This window comes from Myotis daubentonii, chromosome 16 (assembly GCF_963259705.1).
Source record: "Myotis daubentonii chromosome 16, mMyoDau2.1, whole genome shotgun sequence".
Taxonomy (NCBI): domain Eukaryota; kingdom Metazoa; phylum Chordata; class Mammalia; order Chiroptera; family Vespertilionidae; genus Myotis; species Myotis daubentonii.
The window spans coordinates 49,587,488-49,610,679 of record NC_081855.1 but is presented as its reverse complement, the minus strand read 5'-3'; the positions used below and the strand labels follow the sequence as shown (position 1 = coordinate 49,610,679).

Here is a 23,192-nt window from a genome sequence, read left to right as displayed (position 1 = left end):
GCTGGGCTCTGTTTGCAAGCCCCTCGCCCTGCATTAAAGGTGACACACGCGCTCGGGTGCCTTGGCTCAGGTACAGACTCCAACCAAGATGTCAAAGGGCCATGGCGTCGAGAGGAAGGATTATTGAGGGTTGGGGGGCAGGAGGGCATCAGAAAGAGACGTGTGCGCTAGATCCGAAAGGGCAGATGAGTTTAACCTGAAAGCGCGGGGCAGGCATTCCCGTCGATGGGACCCCGACGAGCCCAGACCCCGTTGGGCCGAGACCAGTGGCACCTCCACTGCGCAAGGGCGCCCCACCGAGGCCAGGGCATCCACATCGCTGGGCCTCGGCTCGGAAGCCGGTGGCAACGGCACCAGATTCGACCTTGGAAAAACGGGGAGAGCCCGTGTCGCGAAGGCAGGAAGCCCGCCCGAGAGGCGCCCGTGGGGACGGACACGCCGCGCCTCCATCCTCGGCGAAAGGAGAAAAGGGCCCGGCGGGGTAGCGGGGTGGGGATCGCCCAGCCGGCGCGACCCGAGCCTGGCCCGCGCCGCCACGGTGGTTCCGGGGCCTCCTGCCCGGCGACCCCCGGCGTCTTCCGGCCCCGCGCGTGGAGTCGAGGCCGCGGCTCCCACCGCCCTCGGCGCAGCCTCGCACGTCCCGCCCCCGCCGCCGCCGCCCCCTTCACGGCCGCGGGGCGCAGGCCTCTCGGGCGGGCCGCCCTCCGCCTCCCGCCGTGACGAATCGGCGCCCGCCTGGAACGGCACCCGAACCCGGCGGGTTCGGCGGCGCGCACAGGACCTGAAAAAAAATCCGTGACTCCCCGAAGCCTCGGACGTCCTCGCGAGGAGGTTTTCCTTTTTCCAAAGACGGTCGGCGGCGCCCGCAGAGGCAGCGAGGCGCGTGTGGAAAGTGCGAGCGCGGACGCTGCGCGCGCGAGGGGCGGGGCGTGCGCGGGACAAAGGGAAGCGAGGCCGGAGCTGCGGGCGCCTTTCCTGCCCGCGGGTGAGTGTTTCCGACGGGGCCCCGGCGGGTCGGGAGGGAGGCCGGCGGCGGGGGCCCGGCGCGGCTGGACGGCGGGGGCCCGGGGGTTGCTGGGGTTCAGGCCTGGCCGCGGGGCGGAGCCGGGGGCTGGTAGCGGCCTCCCTGCGGCCTAGCGAGGCGGGGCGGGGAGTCCCTTTCGGGTTTCCCATTCGGGTTCCCTCCTGGACGGCCAGACTCGCCCCTGCCGCCGACCCCGCGAAATGGGTCCAAGCAGCCGCGCCGACCCCGCGTTCGGGGGGTTGCGGGGGGCGTGCATCCTCCACAACCAACCCCCAGGAAACGACCGCAGAGCAAGCCCTCGGGGGAGCCGGGCCGGTGGGCACCGCTCCCCGCCCCCCGCCCCCGGGGAGGTGGTTTCCCTTGGGCTCGGGCATCGACCTGAGGACCCGCGCTGTGGCTCAGGGTGAAGGGCAGACCGGCCTGGGTCGGGGACCCATCCCCGGCACTTCCTGGCGGGGTGTTTTTAGGCCTGTTCCTTAGACCCACCATTTCTTCGGTAACATGGAACTAGCAGTCCCCGTCTTGTGGGTAGTCGGTGACAATAAAAGGAAATGTGGGTAATGGATTAGCCTGTCCCCCAGACGGTGTTCAGCAAACACTCTCCAGCGTCTTCTGCCCGGCGGCGCCCCGGGGGCAGGGGCCGGCCCGCCCTGAGGATGTCTGGCGGAGCCCAGGAGAGCAATCGCTTATTCTACGGCGGTTCTCAACCTGTGGGTCGCGACCCCTTTGGCGGTCGAACGACCCCTTTGACAGGGGTCGCCTAAGACCACCCTGCATGTCAGATATTTACATGACGATCCATAAGAGTAGCAACATGACAGTTAGGAAGTAGCAACGAAAATAATGTTACGGTTGGGTCACCACCTGAAAGGGCCAGGAGGTTGAGAACCACTAAAAGAATCAGCCACGGGGGCCGCCTCCCCGGGAGCCCGTGGCAGCCTTTGCCAGGCCGCCCCCACCGAATGTTGACAGCTCCCTGAGCCTGAGCGGGAAGGAAATCATACACAGAGGCAGGGGTTTCTGCCTGCTCCTGAAGGAAAGAGTGCGAGACCCAGTGGAGGTCACTGAGAAAATAAACTACAGTGTTTCCTTCCACACCAGGTCTCATGCCTCGGGCTCCAGGGAATTTCCCCTAAAATGCAAAATAGGAGCCATCAATCAATCAATCAATCATGTATGTTGCACAGAGCGTTGGAGGGAAGGTACTGCAGTAGCCATCGAAGTTATCTGCCTTTGTTCTAACAGCGAACATGGCTTTGTTTGCCCTGCGTGAGGTGTATTGATGTCAGGAACCAGCTCGTGTGCACGGCCAAGGCCTGAGCTGGTAAATACTAGGGCGGAGTTTACTAAGAATTGAGCTAGGTCCTGGGACCGTAATAATGAGTTAGATGGTCCCTGTGTCCAGGCAGCACACAATCTAGCCACATTAACAGGTATATGATATCAGAGAGCTAGGTAAATTGGGTAGGAATACAGATGAGGAAGCAATTCTGACCAGGTCATTTATCAAGAAAGCTCCACTAAGGGGATAATTTTGCAACAGGCTGTGAAGGGTTAATAAAAGGTGGTGGTGTTTTTTTTCTGATAGATTCTTTCAAAAAATTTATTCCCAACAGTTCTAAAGCTGTTTACCACTAAGGGGGAATATAAGACTCATCCGCATGCCAATTACCTCTTGCACTGCCTCCAGGAATAAAACGCTGCTCCATTTTAATAGACGCTGCTAGGCTGACAGGGGGAGAGCTGCTGCTGGTGGGGAGCTGTCAGCCTCTGCGGGCCTCCTTAGCGTGGGCCCTGATAATGTATCACATTCTACTGTCATATTTTTATCGGTCTGATTAAATGTGTACATGGCATCAGTGAAACGTTTTCCATCCAAGAGGTGGCTCAGTAGCATAAGAAAATTTTTTGTTTTAGTCGTTTTAATTCTGATCAACACAGTGGCCTAAAGAACTCGTTAAATATGCAAAAGGCTTGGTTACTAGAAGCTAATGTAATTTTACTAAGAAATACCAATTAAACTACCCTATTCTTTAGGAAAACATTCTCTCATGCTTGCTGAGTTTTGATTCTCTTTTTTTTTCTTTTTTTTCCTTTTTTTATTTTAGTGTCTCAGATTCATTCTTAAGGAACTGAGAACTTAATCTTCCAAAATGTCAAGTAAGTTTCATTTTTTTTATATTTATCCATCTATATAAATAAGAGACTAATGCCCTAGCAAATGGGAATTCCAAAATACTCTCATTTTTTTTTCCTTCAAACAGGACCATTGGTAGTTTTGTTGCATAGTATTATATCTCAGTTGTTTACAAGAAGTTATTTATTTTCTTTCAAACAGAAAGACCATCTTATGCCCCACCTCCCACCCCAGCTCCTGCAACAGTAAGTTTTAATTTTCTTGTTAATGTAATAGCCAAGTCTGGCCTTGATACAAAAACCCAGATGTCTTCCAGGAAGGGTCACTCAATCATCACAGCAATAGGATGAAAAATTCAGCTAAAAAAAAAAACCAGCACTTCCTACTAAATAAAATAACTCTTTGCATCTTACTTTGAACCAACCCCAACATTTAAAGAAACATACTGCTGAAAAGCCAACCTCCTATGCTCGGTTCTTTTTTCCTTTTTTTTTTTTTAAATGGGAAATAACTGACCAGTTTAACACTTTCTTGTTAATCTCTTATTAAAAGTCTTTAAAGTTGATATTGAGTGAATGCTCTCATTCTGGCATTTCTTATTTTCAAACCTAACCTTAAATTGGTTACATTTTTTTCTCTCGTCTATATATAATTTTCATATTAAATCAAACAATAAAGCTTCCAGTTCTATAATAACACTCATTGTAAATCATTATTTTCAAGCTGTTCAAGTACGGATTTTATTATCTGTGGGTCAGATCCTGCTATTGAATTTTATTCCACTCCATATATCATTGGTTTGGAATCTGATGTGTTTCAAAGTGTCTAAATAATAGTTGAGAACTGGTTTTTTCACCCAGCAAGTTCTGATCCAGCTTGGTCAGCATGTCAAATAATTGTCCAATCCATATAACAAATTTAACAGTAACTCTTCAGACCTTGCTGAAATAGATTCCTGGTTGTTTTTTATTTAAAAAAAAAAAAAAAAACACTGTTAACCTTGACCATATCCTACAAAAGCAATTCTTTAAATTCTTTAGCCCTCCTTTTAAACCCCCTCCCCCCTAAATTTCAAGCTAGTTTACTAATTAGGCCCTCTTTGTATAATTTTGTTTTCTCCACTAGATAACTATTCTTAATTACTAATCCCTTAGATAAATGTTTTAGTTACGTTTTTCAGCAATTTGGTTTTCTTCAGTAAGATGTCTTTAAAAAGAGATGCTATACCACATGTAATCAGTTCAATTTTTATAACATACAGTCTCAAGTTACTTCCAGTAGATCTTAAAGTCCTGTGTTTGCTTTGTTTTCTTTCTTAAATCAAAGAACATATCTTACGACCATCTCCTTGGCACTCTGCTAGTGGCTATACAGGTGGAGTTGGACAATTGAGATTCCTGACCTCAAAGAACTAACCGTGTACTTCATTTTTGGAATTGGTATAATTGTCATGTTTTAGGTTCAATTTTTTTTTATCTCCCCTACTTAATTTTCTTACATTATTGCCTCAATTTTGAAGTGTCTCATTTTTTATGCAACTTTTGAAGGTGTCATTTTTACATATACTGCCTCTGACAGTGTATAGTAAATGGAACACACACTTGATTTTTTGAGATAATAAAAATAGTCCAAAACCAAGTGTTCACTTATGACTTCTCAAATATAGAAGGGATTTTTTATTTTTGCCTTTCTTTAGTCATATTTCTGTACCATTATAGCTTCACATTGACACATAAATACAGAAGACTAGGGATTAGGACATCCAACAGAGAGGATATTAAATGAGTTATCCTCCTTCCTTTTTTTCCCCATTATTTCAACCACCACCATCACAATCATCATCACCACCTCCACCACCCAGATGTACCACTCTAAGTAATATACACTTCTTTTGTGCCTTTGATACTTCATCTGTTTTGCCTACTTTGATAAGCTTAATTTGCGTCTTCTATAACTACATAGATTAGAAATTGATCAGTTCTCTTCTAAAGAGTATCAAATGCTTGAATATCTTTCAGAGACTAAGGATATGTGCAGCGGCATGTTTTAGAAAATTGTGTTTATTTTATAAGTTACAGTATAGTTGGAATGTGTTAAGTGTATTTTACATCATACAATTCAAGACTGTTAATTGCATGTTAAAATGAAATTACTGTCACTTATTTTTATTGAATTTCATTAGGGAAAATACTCTACTTCTGGTCTCTTTGCTATATTCTTTTTATGTATTATATCTTGATTCTCATTAACATTGGATGTCATTATATTAACCACAAGGGTACTGCTATATAAGAGCCCATTTGTAATCTCATCAACACATAATTCACAAAAGCCCAAGAATTCTGTTGCTGCAGCGAGTAATTGTGTTTTTGAAAGGACTAGAGCTATCAGGAAACTATATTTATTTTTAAAAAGAGAGAGTTCAAGTCTGTCAACTAGAAAAATAGTTCACATTATCTAAATGCAGAAATTATCCATGATTGACTTACGGAAGATGGATCAAAGAAGAGATGGAAAAGAAAGCCTATAAAAGAATGGCTGGGTTAAAAAGATCAGACAATACCCCAGAATGAAATCCATGCATTTCTTACAAGTCTTTGTTTTGAAATCATGTATGTGACATCCATTGAATCTCACATATGTTCTTTTCTATTGACAACTTCTGACTTCCTGATTTGAGTCTCTTCTCATTTCTCACATATATAAAATGATTTAAAACTGTCTTTGAAAGCAGTCCATTTCTTGTTTTTGTTTTTAGTAGACAAATACATTGGCGGCATCCACATAACTGTCAAATAAATCATGTTTTGTTTTGCATGTAAAGTGTTCTCACACTTGTAGTTTACCACATTTCAAGCTTTCCTCTCAGACATATATTGCTAAGTTGTTATATCATACTATTGACCATAAAGTAATCCTGAATGTTTGAGACACTTCACTGTATTGCTTATCCCAACAGTGCAAGCACACATTCAAATTCACACAAACACCGCTGGCCCCTGCAAAGAGAGAGAAAGAGGAAAAAACACACACTTGCAGACTGGTTTCTCAATGAAAGAAAAAACAACTACAACACATCATTGCTTGTTTAAATCCAGGTTGCTTTTGCATGTCATATGCAGATCATTTTTCATTTCTGTGTTTTCCTCGTTTGAGCTCATTTCTCATTCGTGTTTTTGTCTCATTTGTTTCCATCAGCAAATGCCCAGCACACCAGGGTTTGTGGGATACAATCCATACAGTCATCTCGCCTACAACAACTACAGGCTGGGAGGGAACCCGGGCACCAACAGCCGGGTCACGGTAGGAGAATCAACTATTACAGCATCCGGCAAACAACTGGAATTGACCAGAAATGCCTTCAGAGTTAGGTCCTTGTGAATCATCAGCACAGCCATTAAATTTTTTTAACCTGGCTTTTCGACTATTTTGAACATTTGTTGTATGATCTTACACTGAAAAAATATATATATATAGTGAGATGTGGATATGTATAAGAAAAAACTTCTTTCTTTTTGGTGGTTGGTAGAGATAAAACCTTGGGCACTTACTGCTTGTTCTATGTGTAGACAAACCTAGAAGTTCTTATGGTTAAGATACTCTAGTTGAGCTGAAGCGTTATTTTTCATTTAAGGTAACTGGCATTAGGCTCAAGAACTCAAGTTTCTTAGTAAATGCTGGGCTTACAGACCTGGCTTTCTTTGGCTGGCCTACTAGTTTGAATTGCTACACATAATTATTTGTCTTTTGGATTTAATAGTTGACCTTCGGAGATTCATTTGTCTTCAGTTAAAAAGAGAAAAAGACTTTTGTGTCACATCAAAGAATTGCAGAATAAAAGTTGAATGAAATTAAGTTGAAGTACCTACAGACTAGATATCTACAACTAGAAGTGTGCTTATAATCCTTAGGATAAGGGATATGATTTCTGAAACTGAAGATGTTTCATTTAACTTTTCAATCCAAGAAAAAATAAATATTAAAGTAAAGTAAATTATAAATCTAAAATAATCAAAATTGGGTGACTTTTTATTTTAGAATCATCTTAAACTCCATTCAAGGAAGTTTAGGTACCAAAGAAAAAAAAATAGCTGTAAAAAGGATTTATCAAAAATAAATAAATAAATTGAATCCAAAAGCCAAATATCTGCATACATTGGATTATGGTATTGGTGAGAATTTATACCACCCAGAATGGCTGTAAACTTCTCTACCTGGTTTTTGTTTGCTCTATTCATAAATCAATTCTGTGAATTCAAAAAGCCCTCTCACCCTGTAGTCAAGCTAGAGCAAAAAGCTTGTTACTATCAGACTGTCTTGGTAAGCATATTGCTTAGCTTGATAGGTTTTGTCTAAAATTTTCATTGTTTCTGCATAATTCGTACTTCATAAGCGTATCAAGTTTTATGTGCCATGCATATTTCATGGTATCCGAAAGGAATTCTGACAGTGTGTGTGTGTGTGTATGCATTTCACAATGCATACAAATTTTATGTGCATCAATACGTGTTTTTTTCTGGCCTAAGTGTGTTGTTTCATCAGTGTAATGGGTGGCAAGGTTATCAAATGATAAAAGAACATTTTAAATTAAACAAGGAACAGAATCAATTTTGGACCATTCATGTTAATGCAGAAAATTACTCATGAGCAAGTAAACAAGAATGATTGCATTTTAATTGCTCTATACAGTCAGCTCTTGATTATCTATGTTAATGAAATAGAAATAGAAATGGTGGTAACTGTAATATTAAAATCATTTGTATTTTGGTTTGTGTAAGCATTTTGTTCTTAACTTGAACCTATCTGTGAGAATTCTCTTAATAAAATGAGATCCTTTAATGGAGACTTACTAGGAAAAGGCAAGGGTGCTCTCTGTCTTGGAACCTGGATAAATTACCTATTTCTCCCCATTCCTCCTTGGATGTCTTGGGACCACAACATTAAAGTGGGCATTAGCTTCAGGGTAGATTTGGATAAAAGGGTTGTTGGGCGTGGAAAATTTGGTGTTTGGATTCTTTGTAGTTGTTTTCTTTGTATTATTGTTCTCTCAATATCAAATTAAATTATAATTAAACTGCTGTTCAGACTCAACCTAACGGCCTAGAAAATATGAAGGCTTTTAGCCTATGTTCATTCCAGCCCCTTCAACTTTTAGTGACCTCTGTCTTAGGTCATTGAATCATCCTCAAGAAAATTAGTTATGCCTCAAGTTTTACACCACCTTTTTTAAATATCTAATTTAAGCCATGTTAGGGCTCAGTAAATCTGATTATTAAAGTGTTTTAAGTTGACCCAACTATGTATTACTTTGGCCGAATTTGGGGGGTGTCTTATTTGGCTTGATTGCCTGCAAATCGCCTTAAGTCAGTGATTCGAAAGAATGATTCTGTGAATCCCTATTGAGTAGCTCCCTGTAGGCTCCTGTACACTTGAATAGTTTTCAGACAATAACTATATAGCATGTTGAAACCTTCCGGAGTGCTTGTGGTAGCTATGAGATGGAAATCACTCCTAGTCAGGTCTTCATTCAGGTGATGATTCATTTCTCTTAAGTACAGTGTGGAAAACAGGTTGCGATAAAATGTTAAAAACAACTTATTCCTGTACTTCAGTGGAAATTCTGTCCCAGGAGAAAACCCTTAAATAAGATTCCGCCAGAGAAACAGCCGAGAATTGGAAAGAAACAACAACAAACTCTTGAGTAGCCAAAATAAATTTCACAAGATCGTGGACTTTGTGTAGGAGACCCTAGGACCTTACTCTTACGTAAGCACGTTTTAACCAGAGTAGTTACTTGTTTTTCCCCAACGCATTGCCAGTTAGAAGCAGAAAACTGGAAAGAGGGAGAGTTGCTGCTAGAGATGAATTTCATGGTAACAGCAAGGAAAGAAAAGCTTTAAAAAAAGCATAACCACTGGGCATTGAGACATTATAGAACAATGTCTGTCTGAGATGGTGAATGACAGGGTGTTTAATGATACAAATCTTCAGTATCCTCAAAATCAGCTAAAATTTAACTTTGTTAATGTTTTCAATTTTGTTTTGTTTGCATTTGTAAATTGGTCAATGTAATAAAAATAGGGACTCAGTATGTGAGCAATTTGGGTACCTTTGGGAGAAAGGAAGCTAAATAGGCAAACCCATTAATGTTATAAATGCAGTTCTTTGAAAAATATCCACAAGCAAATATTACTATAACTTATCTTTTAAGTGTTTTAATTCAACATATTTAAGCATAGACATTTTAGAAATCTTTACCTCTTTTTTTAAAAAAATTGTTAACAGTGACCTACCAAATTCAATTATTGGCACAATTTCAATTTTATTTGTAACCTACTTCATGAAATTCTGAGGATTTGTGTTGGCTATGAGTTGGAAATGCTTTCTAATAACGTCATGCATGAATACTCAGACTTTTAATGTCTTGCACTGATTTTATGATATAAGATTAGCTTTGTAGGAATTCCTCCCTACTCCTTCCCTCCTTGAAAGAACTCCTACAGACCCTGAGACAGATCTTCCCTTACTCTTCATACCAGCACTGTTGACAGTTTCCATCCCCAAGGCTCACCTCCTTCCTTCCATTGTCCACTGTGGCTAAAAGCAAGGTCTGTGTGCATGGGCACCAGCATGAGATGTGGTAAGAATGTATATGAAGAGTGAGAAGAGAAGAAATACTGCTTCAAAGGTGAAATGCCTTCTAATAATTTTGTGTATGAAGAAACCGTTACTGAAAAGCGTATAGGGGTGAAGGAGACCCCCATAGTGAAAGGAAGCATTGATTGAAAGCAGTGGAGTAAGGTGCAAACATGCTAATCTCTGAGCCCATGGATGAAAAATAAGGTTGTGATTGAGGTCCTAGCCCAGAATGGAGTTTTCCCTAGGGTTTTGTCACAGCAACAACAGAAAAGCAAGGGAACCAAATGTCACTAGTTTTCTTACAAGGATGTGCCAATCTCTGTCTTGATAATTAGAATAAGTCAGCACTTCTTACCCCCTACCTGGCAAGAGTCAATATTGGGGGTCTTCTAGAAATTGGGGGGAAATAAAAGTAATTCAGCCATGGTTTTCTTCTGAGTCCTTGAGCAAATAGAGTCATATATATTAAGATGAGACTTAGTTCAGAAATGGGCATTCTTGGATTGGAGTTATGTGGGGTGCCCACTAGAAGTTATCTGGTATTTCTTGCATAGATATTAGCCCATAAAAAGAACCAATCTTTTATCTTTCTCTTTCTATTTTTAATCAAGTGGAGTTTCTTGATATTCCATAATGGCTCAGGTCTGCCATTTCTCTGTTCCCGATAAACTTGTTTGCCCCTACACTAAGGATAAAAAAGGCATGACTTTATTTCACACTTCTTGATCCCCTTTATAGAAAACTACTAAATATAGAACCTTAAAATGTCTAGTTGTAATAAAGGAGATGAAGTTTTTTGTTGCCTGTTTTTGAATTTAGAAAGTAGTTTTTGTGGTGGTAGTGTCATTTATGTAGGGGTGCATTCTGAAATAATACAGATGATTGATAGATAGATAGATAGATAGATAGATAGATAGATAGATAGATAGATAGATAGAAAGTGCCCTGTAGACAGTGTGAGTGTGGCTGAGTGCTGAAGGCATTCAGATTCTGGTGCAGATAATCAAGTGTTGACTGTATGTGTAATGGTAAATTAAGCAAAACAAAAGGGTGCCAGGTAAAGTCCTGAATGTGGGACATTTGCTATTTGACCATATATTTTTGATGTATGGATTATTATGTAATAATTTATTTGTTCTTACAGCCAGGTTGTCAAAGCAGTAGCAATAAACTGCTATGTAAAATATTTTAAAATTATGTGCGTAAAGTCATTTTCTTCATTTTCTTTTTTGATGTGAACATTTCTGAATTCGCAGTGATAGCTATTTTCAGTGGAGAAAATATAAGAATCTTGTATCCATGGACGAGTAGAAGAAAGGCGCATTAGGATGTTTTAAGGCTCTCTTTTCATTTTCCTGGTGAACTTCTCGCAATTGAATAATGGATGTTTTTAACTCTTTTGTAGGCATCCTCTGGTATTACGATTCCAAAACCCCCAAAGCCTCCAGATAAGCCGCTGATGCCCTACATGAGGTACAGCAGAAAGGTAGGTGCTGAGGAGCGAGGAGTGGGCACTGCTGTCTTAGCTTCCCATCAAATTTCAGATCGGCTTAGCCAGCTTTTCTGTGCAGTCAGAGGAAAGGATAAAGAATTGCAGTTGTTGAAAGAAATTAGTTCTGATTTTAAAGTTCCAGGGCTAAAATCCAACAAAAAGAACATGATTAAATACACTGTTGAAATCTTTAAGACCGTGTTATATAGCTAGTGTTATATAGTCTTTTGGAGAATACTTAATGACATTAGAAAAATCTTGAATGAAAAAAGGGATATAAGACTACTGTATGTATTAGTGCCTTATTTTTATAAAAATAATAGCAACTACATGCTAATTTGAAGGAAGAAAAAAGCCAAAGGACATAGTTATCTCTAAATAGTAAGCTATGATCATTTTTATTTTCTTTATACTACCTTGAATTTTCCCTCTTTTTTTGTTTGTGATGAATCTACATTACTCTTAATAGATACAGCCAATAATATCTTTATTAAAGACAAGCATTTAGCTATTTCCATCACTATTTAAAATTTTTTTTATTTTGGTCATAATTATATGTGTATTTGATAGTACATTGTATTGTGCAGATTAACCATTTCTGAATTTTTGTGAACTCTTAGACACAGACTATGTTACTGCATTAGCTTCTCTTAAGTATCTGTAGTGATTGTTGATGTCTGAGATCTGCCTTAAAGCAATCCGTCAAACTGTAGAGGAAATGAGATTGGCCAACTGTTGATAATTGTTACAGCAGGCTAATGAGAACATGTAGACTTGATTCTATTCCCTCTGCTCTTGTTTATGTTTTTAAATGTTCATATTAAAAAGTATTTTTAAAGGTCTGTATTCCTAGGCGTCAATACTAACATTTCAATTGTTCCCTTTTTAAGGTCTGGGACCAAGTAAAGGCTTCCAACCCTGACCTAAAGTTGTGGGAGATTGGCAAGATTATTGGTGGCATGTGGCGAGATCTCACTGATGAAGAAAAACAAGAATATTTAAACGAATACGAAGCAGAAAAGGTAGAGTGGGGGCTGCAGTGGGATGGACACAGTGGGAAGGCATGAACACTTGCTTATTATTTAGAAAAGAAGCATAAGGTCTAGTTGGACAGCTGAGGCTGCACTGCGGCTTTGTCTGCCTTCATCAAGTCACCTAATTTCTTAGGCTTCAGATTTCGTATCGTAAAAAGGAGATAATTATGGTGACTTTGGATATTCCTGTGAGATAATATAGGTGTTCATTATAATCTGTAAAATGTTCATTATAAAACTGAGAAACATTTGCATTTCAGATAGAGTACAATGAGTCTATGAAGGCCTACCATAACTCCCCCGCGTACCTCGCTTACATCAATGCAAAAAGCCGCGCCGAAGCCGCTCTAGAGGAAGAAAGTCGACAGAGGCAGTCTCGCATGGAGAAAGGAGAGCCTTACATGAGCATCCAGCCTGCGGAAGATCCGGATGGTAAAAAAATAATAATAAAACAAAGTGGGGTTTTGTTTATGCTTTCTCTGAGAATTAAAATAAGACAAATCTTTTCAGTTTTTACTTCCCATCCTAAATGGAAAACAAAGCATAATTTAAGTACCATTTTGTTATTTTGATTAACTGTTTTTTGTAAGATTTATATGTGAATGTCCCACAAGAAAAGGAAATAACCTTTTGAGTGCAGAAAATAGCAAAAACTATCATTTATCCAAATCTTTGTACTCAAAATGCCCGAAAGGTTTTTGAGCCATAATCAGAATTTTGCCTCAACTGCTTTTAAAAAGAAAATGCCTTCTGGTTACATCCTGTTTTCTTATTGGTTCCCCAAGTCTTGAATTAAGGACTCCCAAGAGAGAAAGTTAATGAGTGGGAAAAAAGCACTATGAAATTTCTTTCCCAGTTAAGTGAGAAATCCAACTAGCCCATGATAACACACATAAGGGTACACAAATTTTATACACACACACACACACACAAAGATCAGCTTCCTCATTGCCATTTCATGAATAGTTTGCAGGTCTACAGATTGCGCCCCTGCCGTGTGCAGCCAGGCAGAGTCGGTAGCTGTAAGGAGCCCCAGAGCTAGCCACCTCTAGCTGTGGGCATATTCGTCCACATAGCAGGCATCTTGTACAAATAATATTTTCTCTGTGTGCTGCTGTGATATGGAAAAGGTTGGAATTTCTAACTATAAGCAACCGAAAACATCGGAATAATTTAAGACCCCATTTTAAAGTAGTGGTAACAATGCTTGTAAGTACTTTAAAGAAAATACACCATTGAGAGAGGAAGCAGTAATACCACCTACAGACAATAAACTGATATACTTAAAAGAAAAGCAAAAATGCTATTTTAAAAGAATAGATTGGGATATTGGCAGATATTCTCGTATACAGAATAGGATATAAGTATAATGAATAGCATATGGAATAGAAACTATCAAGTGTTAAACAGAATCAGGAGTGCTAAAGCTATACTAGCTTACACGGACCTTAATTGCTCAGAGTGAATGGTTAATGCAAAAAAAGCATGCAGACCTGAAAAAGGTAGGAGAGCCCTGACCGGCTTGGCTCAGTGGATAGAGCGTCGGCCTGCGGACTGAAGGGTCCCAGATTTGATTCCAGTCAAGGGCATGTACCTTGGTTGCGGGCACATCCCCAGTAGGGGGCGTGCAGGAGGCAGCTGATCGATGTTTCTCTCTCATTGATGTTTCTAAATCTCTATCCCTCTCCCTTCCTCTCTGTAAAAAATCAATAAAATATATATTTTTTTTTAAAAAAAGGAGAATATCCAGTCTACAAATAATCAGAAGGATGGGGCTCAGTGTAAGAGGAAATAAAGGCTAGCAATGTAGAAACCATAAATAGAAAATGGTTTTCACTAGGTGAAAGATAACAGCATGAACATTGAGACAGCCTGAAGGGATCACTCAGGAACCGTCTTTAAGAAAGGTTCCTTTTCTCTGCTTCTCAAACTTCTGCCCATTATGTTTTTTAAGTTTAAGATAGGGTCTTAAAGCTGCTCGTAAGAAAGGACAGGTACTACCAAGAGAGTGAAACATTGGCAGAATTTTAGTTTTGCTGTCATATGCAGACTTCACATTGATTTCCAGGCTACAGACATGTGCTTATATCTCCCTTGTGTTTCAGCCAAATCTTTCTCTGACATGTATCATCTCTTAAAGATTTTGTGAGAAAAACCAATATCTTCGCCAATGAACACAGCACGTCCTGTATGGTTTTTATCAAGTGACTGCCCCGGGTTCCCATGGTGGCCTTAGACCCACTTGTGAGAGCCATGCTCCTTGGTAATTAAGTGTGTACATTGTTACACTCCCCTGTTTATGGTTACTGGTGACCTAATTTTCAGAACATCTCATTCCAGATTATGATGATGGCTTTTCAATGAAGCATACAGCCACCGCCCGTTTCCAGAGGAACCACCGCCTCATCAGTGAAATCCTTAGTGAAAGTGTGGTGCCAGATGTTCGGTCGGTTGTCACAACAGCTAGAATGCAGGTCCTCAAACGACAGGTCCAGTCCTTAATGGTTCATCAGGTAGAGTCACAAAACATTTGTTATAATAAAATGGGCTTATGCCACAGGTCCCAGGTGACCTGGTTCTATATAGTGCATCAGTGCGCCTGTGAAATATGTCTGTGTTCAATCTAACCCCGTGGTTCTCAACCGTCTGGCCCTTTAATACAGTTCCTCACGTTGTGACCCGCAACCATAAAATTATTTTCGTTGCTACTTCATAACTGTAATGTTGTTACTGTTATGAATCAATGTAAATATCTGATATGCAGGATGATCTTAGGCAACCCCTGTGAAAGGGTCGTTCGACCGCCAAAGGGGTCGCGACCCACAGGTTGAGAACCGCTGATCTAACCTGTTCCTAACTCAGGAAGGAGGCTTGAGGGAGTGGACCTTTCCCACAGATTTAATACATTTATCCTTAAAACTGTAACATAGAGTCCTGTAATGGAAAGTTTATCCATGAGAATTTTGAGACATCCTACCAACCTTTTACTGCTTTACTCAATATTCTGAAATTGCTCAGGCCTGAAACAATATTTAACATCACATACTTATTAGTCATAGTGATTCCTCTATGCTACATTTTACTTTTATTTTAAAACCTTAGCTTAAAATAAGTTGCTACAACTGTAATAAATGATTTAAATTAAGAATTCAGGCCCTAGATAGTTTGGCTCAATGGATATAGAGCGTCGGCCTGTGAACTGAAGGATCTCGGATTCGATTCTGGTCAAGGGCACATGCCCGGGTTGCAGGCTTGTGGAGGGCATACAGGAGGCAGCCAGTCAATGATTCTCTCTCATCATTGATGTTTCTATCTCTATATCTCTCTCCCTCTCCCTTCCTCTCTGAAATCAATAAAAATATATATTTAAAAAAAAAAAACAATTCAGGACATTTGTTACATTGTAAGAAAATGTGGACTATTAAAAAAATGAGACATGTTTTCTATTTAACATTTGCTTTAAAGAAAGTAATGCAGTAATTATAAAACAAGTATAAAGCGTGATCATATGTCTTACAGCGAAAACTAGAAGCTGAACTTCTTCAAATAGAGGAGCGACACCAGGAAAAGAAGAGGAAATTCCTGGAAAGCACAGATTCATTTAACAATGAACTTAAAAGGGTATCAATTTAATATGTTAACTATACTTTTATCACTGTGTCTTCTTATCACTTTCATTTCTCATTCTTTTTTCCAAAATAGTGTTTTTGTTGAATATTGTTTACTTTGAAACAGGGGTAACTTCACTATAACCAGTAGATCTTTGCTTTATGAAACTATTCCCATTTTTTTGGCAAAATTGTAATAGGCTTGAAATATATAGTATGCATACATATACTAGGCCTATCGACTCTCGAATCCTCTGATGTTTTAATTTAAACTCTCACCCCAGCATGAATTATTTTCATTATTTTGAAATTTATTTATCAAATGTCGTTATTAGATGTAGTTCACAGTTTGCACTTTGTATTAAAACAGGTAAATCTAGTGTTCGGTAGCCTAAAATATAAAATGGAAACTTTATATATAATCCAGCACTTTCAGTATTGCCTCACCAACTATTTTGTAATATTTGATGTTACATGGCTCTGCAACTTTCTTTTCCTGTAGACACAAGAGTCTCAGAGAAGACCTAGAGCCATGTTTTTTCTCCCATATACATATAGTTTATAGCCAATAAAATCCATTCTTGAAGTAATTTTTTCTGATTGAGAGATTATAAGAATAAAACATTACTAAGAGATTTTTTTTGTGTTGGTTTTTTTCTGACTAGTTGTGTGGTTTAAAAATAGAAGTGGATATGGAAAAAATTGCAGCTGAAATTGCCCAGGCAGAGGAACAGGCTCGCAAAAGGCAGGAGGAAAGGGAGAAGGAGGCAGCAGAGCAAGCTGAACGCAGTCAGAGCAGCATTGTTCCTGAGGAAGAACAAGCCGCTAATAAGACCGAAGAAAAGAAAGAAGCAGAGAACATTCCAATGGAGACAGGTAAGCCCCCAGGGGACTCCAGTGTCAATGTTGGGTTTTACAGCTCTTTAATCTTTATTTCTCTTTCTCAGTACTTTCCAGAGGTCACTGTGTCCCTGCTACCTCTTCGGTTATTCTTTATATGACCTACCCATTTCTTTCCAGATCTTAATTTCTAAAAGTAGATTCATGTAACATGTTTGTATCTGTGCAGAACAGCAGTGGTATGTTATCTTTAGTCTTGCTCTTTGAGGGCTTGGTTATTTCCCCAGATTGAGTCAAGTTGTTTTCCACCTTGAGAATATAAAGTGAGATGGTTAAGGAGGCTGGCCCTGCAGTCAGATCAGGGTCTAACACTGCTTCTCCACGTGCTAGCACTGTGCCTTTGGATAGTTACTTAATCTCCGTTCCTTCATGTGTAAGTATTCTAGCACCTGCCTCAGTGAGTTCTAACGGATAAATTCAAAAATGTACATAAAATCATTCAGTATTGGGTTTGACATGGTATTGGCACTCAGTATTTGAACCTTTGTTGCTAAATTTATTTAAATAAGATGTGGTCATTGCCGTTAAGATAAATCATTATTGGTGTCCTAGGACAGGGACATATCCTGCCTGCCACCTGCTTTTAAACAAAGTTTTGTTGGAACACAGTTACACCCATTTGTTTACATACTGTCTGTAACTACTTTGGGCCACAACATATAGTTGAATGGTTGCAACAAAGACTACCTATAGCCCACATAACCTAAAATATTTCCTACGTAGCCTTTACAGAAGAGTTTGTTGACCCCACCCTGGAAAATTCCTACTTCCAGGTGTACTCAGAATTTCTGACTGGAAGCATTCCTCAAGGCAAAAAAAATGCCATGCAAAACTTATATAAATACTGATTAAATTGGTTATTATTTGAAATTTTGAGATTACCTTATCTTCTGGTACAGTTTTAGCCCTGACCAATGTACTATGTAAACAGGACTAAACAAAAGTATTATGGGAAACACAGCCAAAAGTCTCCTGGACCATCATAAGAAGTGGGAAGGGTAGTAATCATGCTTAGTATTCAACTGACGGCTTCCGATTTGGTATCTGGAAAACATTTGATGGAATGTAAACGTTGTTACCAGATATTTCTACAAAATATAATTCAGCAGATTAACATTTCAGATAGTCAGATTTTAAGTTTCATTATTTGAGCCTTCTTCTGTTTTGTGTGAACATGTTTTTTATCTTAACAAAATTTGAGCATGGGCATATTTTTGTGGTTAATGCAAGAGTTTGAGAGCTAGAGTGTGATATGGTTCTTTGCTCATTTTGCAACTAAATGGAACACTCTGTCCTTTGCCTCTGTTTTGTCTTCTATGAATAGAACATGCCTGTAGGTCTTCACTCAGATTTTTATCCTTGTAGCCTACCGGAAAAAAACTGAAGAAAATCGAGCCTATTAGAGCAAAAACCTCATGCTCTTAATTTCTTACAGAAAATAGACCAACATGACTATTAATGAGATACCTAAAATACTGACCTTATATCATTTCCACATGCACTTTCTTACTCCTTAAATACAAAGCACTCCGTGACAGCATTGTCCAGTAGAAATACATGTAAGTCACTGTGTGACTACATTTTCACTAACATTTTTTCAAAGTAAAGCAAAACAAGTGACATTAATTTTAAACATGTATTTAATTAACCCAGTATATCCTAAACAATATCATTTCAACATGTAATTAACTTCTCTTTTCAATTACAGTTGACATTCAATATTATTTTATTTTAGCTTCCAGTATATAGACATATAATTTATAAAATGATTCCCCTGAGAAGTCTGGTACCCACCTGACACCATACACAGATATTATTGACTGTATTCTGCATGCTATACTTTACATCCTGTGACATGTAATCATTTTTTTTGAAGTATTGAAGTATTAATTTCTTACATTTTTTCATAAAGTCTTTGGAATCCGATGTGTATTTTGTACTTACAGCACATCTAAATTTGAAGCTAAATTTTTATTTTTTTTTAAATACATTTTATTGATATTTTACAGAGAGGAAGGGAGAGGGATAGAGAGTTAGACACATCAATGAGAGAGAAACATCGATCAGCTGCCTCCTGCACACCTCCTACTGGGGATGTGCACACAACCAAGGTACATGCCCTTGACCAGAATCGAACCTGGGACCTTTCAGTCCACAGGCCAATGCTCTATCCACTGAGCCAAACCAGTTAGGGCTGAAGCTAAATTTTAAATACTAGTACAGGTCAAGAAGTACTTGACCTGTATTTAGATTTCATAAATTTACAGTTAAAAAGTAGATTCTTAAACCCCAAATTATCTCAAACATGCTGAAAGTTTCTCAGTCACACTAGCTCATTTTAGGTGCTTAATAGCCACATGTTGGACAGTGGAGCTCTCGGCTGTCAGCCTAATTAGAAGAGTACATTTCTGTCTTAGAACTAACAATGACAAATGTGTGCTTACAGAGGAGACACGCCTTGAAGAAACAACAGAAAGTCAGCAGAATGGTGAAGAAGGCACATCTACTCCTGAGGACAAGGAGAGTGGACAGGAGGGGGTGGACAGTATGGCCGAGGAAGGGACCAGTGACAGTAACACTGGCTCAGAGAGCAACAGCGCCACAGTGGAGGAGCCACCAACAGATCCCATACCAGAAGATGAGAAAAAAGAATAAATGTTGCCTTGTTTTATGTATTCTAAATCCTTTTTTAAATGAAAAAAAAAATGTTTTTGAGTTTTAATGGTGTTATGTGGTTTGTGTACTAATATTTTTCTTGTCCATATCACGCCACCCAAAGCTTTTGGACCATATAACATCATGAGCCAAATGGCATAGTCACCTTTCTTAAGTGGTTGTGATGATGGGTCTCTTCCTTAGATCTTGTTTCTACCCTTCACTGCTGAAAGCCTCGGAATTTAAATTAATTGAGAAAATGCCCATTTTTGGAGAATTTTCCTTTGATGCTGCAGAATCTACTCTTACAAATGCCTTCCTACAGCTCACTGGGGTGCTTACCAAAGCCATAGCTTTAAATCTTCTCAGTCCCCTTCAACAGCTTCCTGAAAGTTCCCTTTCCTGTGTACTTCCACAAAGGTAGCTTTTTGAAAACGTAATCATGTATGAGTATATGTTTGTTCACTTGCCCTTTTCATTTGTAATCGATGTCAGATAACCAAGAGTTGTGTTAAAGTGTTGAGTATACCTGCAACTATGCTTGGATCGTATTGATCGAGAAATAGTCTCCATAGAGTAGTCACCAGCTTATGAAATAGTCATTAAAGCAAACATGGCACATGTATACTGTCCTGCTTTTTGTTATAATTAATATTGGGTACGTTCTGGTCAATTCATCCTATTGTACAAAAAAAAAAAAATTACTTTTTTTATCAAGTTTTCCAAAGACAGAGTAGATCACAAAGCTTAAGGAATTGAATATTCTTGCAAGGGAGTATATAACTTCAAAATGATTGGCCCGTTCTAGAAGAAAACAGCTAGGAATTAAGTTCAGTCACTTGAAATTGTTTTTACAATAATCAAAACATTCAAAACCTCAAGGCTCAGGATCCCATAGATCAGAGCCTACCTTTTTGATAAACTTAGTTAAGTTTTAGCAAGTAGAAATGAGATGGTTTGTGACACATATGCTTCCTAAAAACTAGAATAGATTTTTACTAAATAGTGGTATATCTGATGGTATATGTTTCTTAAAGGTCCAAATGTAATAAATAAAAGGAAAAAGAAAACAGTCTCAGTGTTTTTAATGCATTAAATGTTTATATGCTATGCAAGCAATAATTTTGTTACTGGAACACACTGACAGTCTGGAGTGGCCACTTGGCCATTATAAAATCGCATACTCACAGTCCTATCTCACCCAACTGCCGCACTAGCAAGTTCATTTGTACAACATACTGAAAATTAGTTTCCCTACATTTTAGTCATGTCACATAGGGAGGTTGGGCTTTTACTCCAAAAGTAAATGTTTCTACATTTACATACGAACAATAAGAAAACATTTATGACAAATTAGTTCTCTCTGTGGAAAATGTGGCTCAATAAATAGATGGAAGCCGTCTGTTTACATAGAGATAGCTTCTCTATAGAGGCAAGACTTCGTTTATAGTGAATTCATGACCATGTAGGATTCCATTCGAGTTCAGCCTCTTGAGTAAGGAGGAAAGGAAACTAGCTGTTGGGTGGAAACAACCTGTTTCTCTAAATGGTACATGGAATCTTTCTCCTGTTTCTTTTAGAATCCAAGAACTAGTGTATTTGATAATCTCTGATAAATGGGGCTTTGTGGGGCTAAGAACTTAAGCCATCTCATTCCCTGCAGATTGGATGTCCTCTTTGGTTCACTCCCTAATAGACCAGGCAGAGAAGTTAAATAATATGGATGGAGCCCAGCTGGCGTGGCTCAGTGGTTGAGCATCGACCTAGGACGTCATGGTTGCCAGCTTGATCCCCAGTAGGAAACATGCAGGAGGCAGCCAATCAGTGATTCTCTCATCATTGATGTTTCTATTTCTCCCTCTCTGAAATCAATAAAAATATCCTATATAATAAAAGGCTAATATGCAAATCAACCAAACGATGAAATGACCGGTCGCTATGACATGCACTGACCACCAGGGGGCAGACGCTTAACGCAGGAGCTGCCCCCTGGTGGTCAGTGCACGCCCACAGGGGGAGCACCGCTCAGCCAGAAGCCAGGCTCACAGCCTCTTCCACCTCCGCGGCAGCACTAAGGATGTCCGACTGATGGCGGGGAGCGGTCCTAAGCCGTCAGACATCCCCTGAGGGCTCCCAGACTGCAAGAGGGCGCAGGCCAGGCTGAGGGACAACAACCCCCCCAGTGCACGAATTTCGTGCACCAGGCCTCTAGTCCTATATAATAAAAGGCTAATATGCAAATCAACAGAATGGTGGAATGACTGGTCGCTATGACGAGCACTGACCACCAGGGGACAGATGCTCAATGCAGGAGCTGCCCCCTGGTGGTCAGTGCACTCCTACAGGGGGAGTGCCACTCAGCCAGAAGCCAGGCTCATGGCTGGCAAGCGCAGCAGCGGTGGCAGGAGCCTTTCCCGCTTCCGCAGCAATGCTAAGTATGTCCGACTGACGGCTTAGGCCCGCCATGGGAGCAGGCCTAAGCCGTCAGTTGGGCATCCCCCAAGGGCTCCCAGACTGCGAGAGGGCGCAGGCTGGGCTGAGGGACCCGCACACTCCCTCCCCCAGGTGCACGAATTTCGTGCACTGGACCTCTAGTCTCTCTATATAAAATCCTAATATGCAAATAGACTGAACGGCGGAACAACCAGTCGCTATGAGGATGGGCTCTGACCACCAGGGGGCACACGCAGACAATGGCAGGCGTAGGCAGCAGGTGACAGAGCACGGAACATGGCAGGTGTTAGCCGTGGTGGGATGGTGGAGCAGGTAAGCGGGAGCGCCAGACCAAGGTGGGGCGCCAGTTGCCATTATCGGGGCGAACCTCTGGTGGTTACTGAAAATTCTTTGCTCCCATGCGCCATGGTCCTGCCTGGCGCTCACACCCGCTGCCGGTGCCAGCCCCACTTGCACCCGCTGCCGGCTCCCAGCACTTGTCCCGATCACTCCGTGCTGTCAGCAGGTGTGAGCGGCAGCTGCCGGCCCTGATCGCCCCTGAGGGCTTCTCCACCTCCCCCTGCTCCTGAGGGGTGATTGGGGCAGCTGGCGCCAGGCCCAATTGCTCCACGCTGTCAGTGGGTGTGAGCGGGCCAGCGCCATCAGCGTGTGGGAGCGGCAGCAGCAGGAGCGGGGCTGCCAGCAGACGGGACTGGGGCTGCAGTGGGAAGGGCCGGGCTGGGGCACGGAGGATGGGCTGAGACCAGCCCCTGTGCCCACTGCAGCCTCCCGGCCCACAGTTCCTTTCAAAGTGCACAAATTCATGCACTGGGCCCCTAGTATTTAAATAATATGGATGGAAAACAGTGCCAGAGCAAGATGTCAGGTTATCTATGGTATTGAAGTCTAAGTGGGTGGAACTGGCTCCTTTGCTAAGCTGGAGCTGGCACTCAAAACAAGCATATCTGCCTTTAACAATGCTGTGGCAGTGGCTGAAGGACAGATTTAAATCAGATGGGGATTTGGCAGCTCGTAACAGGCGCTGGAGGGTGATGATTAAAATTCCCTCTTGTCAGAGCGATGTATGTAGACACTACCTGTGTTTTAGTTGTTTCCTAGTTTCTTTGAGAATGTGGGATATAGTCAAGATCTTTAGCTTCTCCCTTCCCCCATAGGCATTGGGCAAGTCACTTAAACTCTGAGCCTGTTTCTACTATAAAATGGATTGAACTACTTTCTGTCTCAGTCCCCTTACTGCTTCAAATAGCCA

General features: G+C 40.9%; 1 protein-coding gene across 8 annotated transcripts; it reads left to right on the top strand.

Annotated features, from left to right (window-relative positions):
* The first annotated feature begins 214 nt into the window (after nucleotides 1-214).
* On the top strand, nucleotides 215-20,223 carry SMARCE1 (SWI/SNF related, matrix associated, actin dependent regulator of chromatin, subfamily e, member 1). 8 transcript variants are annotated; one of them, XM_059670958.1, is made up of 11 exons: nucleotides 215-985; nucleotides 3,133-3,184; nucleotides 3,363-3,406; nucleotides 6,360-6,527; nucleotides 11,206-11,286; nucleotides 12,183-12,314; nucleotides 12,587-12,758; nucleotides 14,652-14,839; nucleotides 15,846-15,947; nucleotides 16,600-16,810; nucleotides 19,281-20,223. In XM_059670958.1, exons 2-11 carry the CDS (start codon nucleotides 3,178-3,180, stop codon nucleotides 19,487-19,489), a joined length of 1,314 nt encoding a protein of 437 aa, XP_059526941.1. In that variant the 5' UTR covers nucleotides 215-985; nucleotides 3,133-3,177; the 3' UTR covers nucleotides 19,490-20,223. The 8 variants fall into 8 exon arrangements, with proteins under 8 accessions (XP_059526941.1, XP_059526942.1, XP_059526943.1 ...); XM_059670959.1 differs by having other exon boundaries at nucleotides 220-985; nucleotides 14,667-14,839; XM_059670961.1 differs by having other exon boundaries at nucleotides 630-985; nucleotides 6,360-6,464.
* The last annotated feature ends 2,969 nt before the right edge of the window (nucleotides 20,224-23,192 follow it).